The following is a 5,903-nucleotide window of genomic DNA, read 5'->3' as shown; positions in this document are numbered from 1 at the left end:
CGCAGTTTGTGATTATCTCGCGCGCCAAAGCGATCTTTCTCAAAAAACGTGTTTCACGAGTACTACCTGCTCCGCCACACGCGCGCATGGCATCGATTCGCTCTCAAGAAAACGCGCGCTGTACGCCGAGCTCGCGACGCGCAAGCAGCGCCGGGCCCTCGCGACGCTGCGAAGCATTGTCGACGTGTGGCGGCCGTGGGCGGCCTATGGCCAGCGTGTGCGCAAGGTACTGTCGCACTCGTTTGGTATCAATGTATCAAGTTGCTTTTAGATTTGGCGCAAGAACGGCCTCACGCTGCACCTGCACACCAAGTTTTACACGACGAAACTCGCCTTGTACCTCTGGCGGTACTTTACGATGCTGCACCGGGACATGCGCCGGCGGCAGTACGTGTGTCTGCATGGCATGCTGCTGCGTCATCGACGAAAGGAGACGTTGACCGATGGTGTCGAGAACGACGTCGTGCCGCTCACCCGCATCATGGACTCGCCGATGGGCCACAAAATCAAGCACAAGACGCGTCTCCACGACCTCTGCATTACCACGTACATCAAATACCGCAAGAAGGACCGGCTCAACACCCTCGCCAAGGTACGCACGCCCACAATAATAGTGTCTCCAGTTCGGCACTATGTTGTGCAGGCGCTCGTCTTTCAGCGCATTGGCCCGATCGTCTTTCGCATCCTCTGGCTCTACAAGGAGAAGAAGAAGCGCAGCCGCCTCGTCTCCATGTTTGGCGTCTTCAACGTCGTACGCCACCGCTTCCTCTGCTGGCTCCGCTTTGCCATGATCAAGAAACAACACGTCGGATTGTCGAGGTTCCGTGCAGAGGTTCTTCATGGTTGTCAACGTAGGAACGGCAGCATGGACGCCCCACGGCGATAGCATTGGTGCTGCCAGACGAGCCGTCGTCACGGACCGTCGGACGCGCGCTGCAGTGGCGTCAAGACAAGGAGTGGCGCGACCAAGGTTGCGACAGTCGACGACCTATGAAACCCTCCAATACCGGCGTGTAGGGCTACAGGAAGCCGCGTGTGAAGCCATGGCCCTCCGCGACGCCATCGAGGCGCTCCGTGTAGCGAGAGAAGCGAGCCATGCTCGGTTCCTCCGCCGCGAAGACGAGATCCGCGACATCAAGGTCGCCGAACAAGGCATCCAGGACGACGAGCAAGGCAAGACGCTCCAAATGACGTCGCAGCTGCACCACTACGCCAACCAAGTAGGGACTTTGGGCATCAAATCATGGTGCCATGGAGCTTCTAGATCATCCATACACGCGTGCGCAAGTTGTACGAAGTCATTTGCCGCGCGTTCGACATCTTTGAAGACCAAGCGCGCGAGCACCTTCTCAAGTCGACGTTCCGCGCGCTTCGGTTGCCCGCGATGTCAAAGAAGATGACACTGCTCTGTCACCGGTGCCAATTGCGCAACTGGATCCGATTGGCCAAGCGGTAGATGCGACAGTGTACACTGTGTCGTCTTCATCAGGGGTAGGTTTGGGTACTGGCTGCACAACATGCCGCGCTACCATCGGCTCAAGCATTTGCACTACATGTGGCAGCGTTGGGCCAAGTTCATCCAGGGCCGACAGCTCTTCGAGTCGCCGGGGCTCGCGGCGACCATGCGGCGGCGGCGGGTACAAGCCCTCGTGCGATGCATGATACGATCGACACGTAGGTGCTTGTCTCCAAGTTTGAGCAGCATTTGCTCCAGGAAGACTTTATGATGCTCCCGACGGTCCTCGACCAAAAGCTCGCGTTCAACTCGTTCCGCGCAGTCTTCATGCGCTGGGTCGAGTGGACGCAGCTCCACATTGGGTTCACGTCGCTTTTATCCAATTTTCGAAAGCGGTCTGGTTCCCTGTTTTACGAAAGGGTATAAAAATGTACATGATTGTCTATCGTAGGATGGACGTACGGCTCATGGGCCACGTCTTTCTCTCGTGGAAGCACCACTTGCGCCAAACCTACGTCGTCTTGCCAGCGTCGTGGCGCGAAGCTCGGTATGCGGCCGACGTCGAGCGACTTCGCTCGTCGCTCTGGGCGCTCCGAAAGCACCTCGTGTCGTGGCGCGTGCGCAAGGTGCTCCGCGCATGCGACCACATTCTCAAAGTCAGCGTGTGCAGCAACCCGACGCTCAAAAATCTATTTGCCGCGCACACAAAAGAGGTGCTGCGCCGCCTCGCGCTCGAGAATCGCCTCATGTTTGTCGCGTACAACGAGCGCAAGCTGCACCATTACGAGGTCTCGCTACCTTGATACCTTGATACTTTTTTTCCAAACAATATGCAATAGGAACGCACGACACCCATGTATGGCGGCACCAAAGGCATCAAGTTTGAGTACGACAGCGCGATCTCGTTCGGCCACATTCGCCAAGTCATCGTGGTCTGCGGCAAAAGCATCGATGGGCTCGCGACTGTCGTCAAGTCGTTTTCCGAGACCGTGGAGAGCCGCCTGTATGGCAACCCGTTCGGCACGCGATCGGTGTTTCAGCTCGCGCCGCACGAGCTGTACGTCCCGCACTTGCTTGCAAAACTCTGAATGGGACGTAGCCTCGTCAAGGTCGAAGGGTTCGCGTCGCAGTCGACACTGCTGGGCCTCCGCCTTGGCACGAGCTACGATCGGTACTCGAAGTGGTATGGCCGCGCCGACATCGGCGTCTACTTTTGCCTCGAGGCCGCGCCGGACGAAGAGGTCATTGGCTTCCACGGCTACGCTGCGAAAGACTCGGTGCACGGCATCGGCGCCGTCTTTCGTCGGACCACCGAGCGCAACATCTTTGAAGGTCTCTGGGCCCACGCCAAGGTGTCGGCCGACGACGCTAGCATCAGTGTACGACGCTCGCTGCCATGTAGGATGTGGAAAGATTGTCTTGTAGCAATGCGACCGGCAGTTTTCGCATTTTTTACAAATGCGATCGTGCGACATTTACGCGGCCATGGAGCGGGCCCATCGGCTGGCGCTGCGCATGTGGCGGTCCGAGTCGACGGACCAGGCGGTGAATCGCCTGCGCATCGTCATGGGCATTTGCCACTGGTTTTTCAACGCGCTCACGCACGGTACACCATTTGTTCGAGGCTTTTATGGCCTTGTGGACATACTATATGTATTAGGTCTGGTCAAGCTCAGCGCAAACGAAGACGAAGGACATCGCATTCTCCAGGAAGGCATCAACATCCGCGCGACGGGCGAGCGGCTCGTCGCCGAGGGCGAAAAGATCCTCGAGTCAGTGTCACGCTACCGCGAAGGCCGGAAACAGCAGCTCAACGTTGCCGTGCTCGGCTTCAAGAAGATCCAGGAGCTGCGCCAAAACATCGAGCTCGGCGAGGCGACGATCAAGCGGGTGATCCGATGCATAAGATATCGAACGATCTGACACCATGGTGGACAGGGCAAAGTTCAAATCGCCGACGGCAACAGCGTCATCTTGGCGGGCCGCCAGCTGTTGCCCAAGATCCCGCTCACCGATCGCATGGTCAAGAACGTCCGCGAGCTCTACCGCATCGTGCTCACAAAGGACTCGATGGACTCGATGAGCGACGGCATTCGAAAGCTGCTCCTCCAAGACAAGGACCCGGACACATCGTTCATCGACATGAAGGACGTGGCCGAGGCGCGCGCCAACGCTGCCTTTGATATGGGCCAAGCCCGCGCCGAAGTTGTCTCGTCCAACCTCCGCGAGCGGCTCAAGGTCTCTCCCTAACGAGACAAAGACAGGATTCAAAGCACTCGCACGATTGCTGCGTGCGTGGTTCTCCCTCGCGTAGGCTCCAACGATCGACCAAGCAGATCCAATCCAGTTGCCATCGACGAGAGACTATATAGTGGAATATGGAGTGGCACACTTTTTTTGGAGTGGAAGAGAGTGCAATATGGGGCTAGCTCAACACGGCGGTGGGTTGTGGGGCTGATGTGCACGCCAAGTAGATCATAGACAAGCGTGGAGACCAGGTCGACACGATGGGTTTGCATATCCCAGTGCAGGACCACGACTCATGCAGTACAAAGTATGGGTACTTTGAGGATTAAATACACCAACGTGGCTAGTGGTGACGTCCGTCCTTGAGCGACGCCAGCAAAGTCTCGACGCTCACATAGTTGGCGAACCACGTCTCGCGGTACCGGAGGCGGTTGTAGCATGGCTCAAACGGCGGTGCGAGGCAGTGCAAGTGCAAGTGGTCCACGGACGTGAACGGATACTGGTGAAAGCCAAAGACCCTGCCAAGCACGTGCAGGAGCTATTGCATAGCCGAGAGGACGTACCCTGGCAGCTCGGGCAGCATGAGCACGCTGGCTTCTTTCGCCAAGACCGCCCGGCCGACCGCGACCATGTGCTCGACTACGTGCATGGCCTCTCAATGAGGCGTCGTCGCAGCGGCGAGACGACGTACCGAGATCGATGTGGCCATGGCCCAAGGCGTGCGTGTTGACGATGTGCTCCTTCGGAATCACGAGCAGGTGCGACGCCGCCCGTGGCTTGCGGTCGCGAAAGGCCATGACGCGGTCGTCCTACGCAGCTGGTACCATGAGCCTTCATGACGTGGCGCCACCGGTACCTCGAAGAGGATGCCACTCGTCTGGATCTGCGTCCGGTCGCAGAAGACGCACGGCTGCGGATGGCTCGGTCGCCCAAAGGTTCGCTTCCAGAGGTACATTTCGGGACTGCCCGCTTCGACACACCGGATACACATTTTGTATCCGGATTCAAAATATTCCCGCCAGATATATTGCTGGATGGTGCGCTGGATTTGTCAATATTTGAATATGCGATGTGCGGTTCAACGGCGAAGGCGCCAAGCCCAGTCGTGACGTGGCACCAAGAGCGTGAACGCCTCGACCGATAGATAGACGATTGCTTGGATTTACTTTTCTTTACACTGCGACCGCGTCTAGGCGTCAAGACTGCACGACACCTCCACTGGAGGGTGCTGCCGATGACCGGTTGGTTTTGGCACATCTATCACCAATTCGGAGAGGATAAAACTCTCAGTTGCTTCATGCGTCCGTCGATTTTGCTCTTTTGGGCTGTTTTCGAGTCTCATGTATAGAGAAAGGTCGTCACTCGCAGGCTCGTTGCTCTCCGAGTCGAATGCCGCTTTCAAAACTCTGTACATAGGACCATGTGCTACAGAAGATGGACGTCGTGATACCTGTATTAGTCTATTCTAGAGCTTCTCCTCGTCTGTTGTGGGCCTTAACAAACTACCGACAGAAGAAGCGATCGCCTCAATTTGAGGTGATGTCGACTGAAACACCACCCACAAGACGACGTCTGCCGCTGCCACGTCATCACAACGTGGGACGTACACTTTCATCGCGCGTGCATTTGGCTCAAAGGCGGGGTTACGCAAGAGATAAGCACAGGACTACAGCAAATCGGTAGCTGTCACTGGCTCCTGCACTTCTGCTGCGCCATTTTTGTTTGAAATCCCGCACCAAAATGAGCTCAAGAGTACTCTCTTGGCACTTGGATCCGATAAAAAGGACAGCAGCGACAAGTCGTTTGAATGCACATGGTTGGATTTTACGTTGACTGCCGACCCCGAGCGTGGATGGAACGTACCTTGAAGACAGCAATCAACCGTGCTCAGCAGTTGTTCTCGCTAGTACTCGTACTTGATGTACGTGGAGCATCGCTCTACATAGCGCTTGAGAGCATTGTAAAGTGATTTCTTCCCTTCGCTCCAATGACAAGCTCACCATGGTCACAAGCTGTCTGTGTGGATTTCTGTCACAGCGAGCTCCCGATGGTGACAACCAAAGCAGTGCGACCCCTGACCTTTGACGGGGTAGAAACTAAAGTCCTACACGCGGTATGCTCAAGAATGGTTCGTTGGCGCGTTGAATATGATGTTCAAGACGGCGCTACAGTAAATCCGGTGCGCGGCTACTAAATATGG

General features: G+C 56.6%; 2 protein-coding genes across 2 annotated transcripts; one reads left to right on the top strand and one right to left on the bottom strand.

Moving 5' to 3' along the window:
* Positions 1-271: 271 nt before the first annotated feature.
* Positions 272-3,832, top strand: SPRG_17273 (hypothetical protein). Its single transcript, XM_012356608.1, has 13 exons — positions 272-592; positions 644-824; positions 887-970; positions 1,018-1,220; positions 1,265-1,452; positions 1,496-1,637; positions 1,679-1,851; positions 1,908-2,244; positions 2,296-2,513; positions 2,556-2,835; positions 2,882-3,062; positions 3,117-3,346; positions 3,395-3,832. The coding sequence occupies exons 1-13, from the start codon at positions 359-361 to the stop codon at positions 3,704-3,706; spliced, it is 2,763 nt and encodes a 920-aa protein (XP_012211998.1). The 5' UTR covers positions 272-358; the 3' UTR covers positions 3,707-3,832.
* Positions 3,833-4,046: 214 nt separating this feature from the next.
* Positions 4,047-4,658, bottom strand: SPRG_17272 (hypothetical protein; the record flags this gene model as incomplete). The annotated part of the gene is made up of 4 exons (XM_012356607.1): positions 4,047-4,221; positions 4,267-4,342; positions 4,395-4,512; positions 4,560-4,658. The coding sequence occupies 4 exons, from the start codon at positions 4,656-4,658 to the stop codon at positions 4,047-4,049; spliced, it is 468 nt and encodes a 155-aa protein (XP_012211997.1).
* Positions 4,659-5,903: the final 1,245 nt, after the last annotated feature.

This window comes from Saprolegnia parasitica (genome assembly GCF_000151545.1).
Source record: "Saprolegnia parasitica CBS 223.65 unplaced genomic scaffold supercont2.521, whole genome shotgun sequence".
NCBI classification, from domain to species: domain Eukaryota; phylum Oomycota; class Saprolegniomycetes; order Saprolegniales; family Saprolegniaceae; genus Saprolegnia; species Saprolegnia parasitica.
The sequence above is the reverse complement of the archived record's forward strand: the minus strand, read 5'-3'. Positions and strand labels throughout refer to the sequence as shown.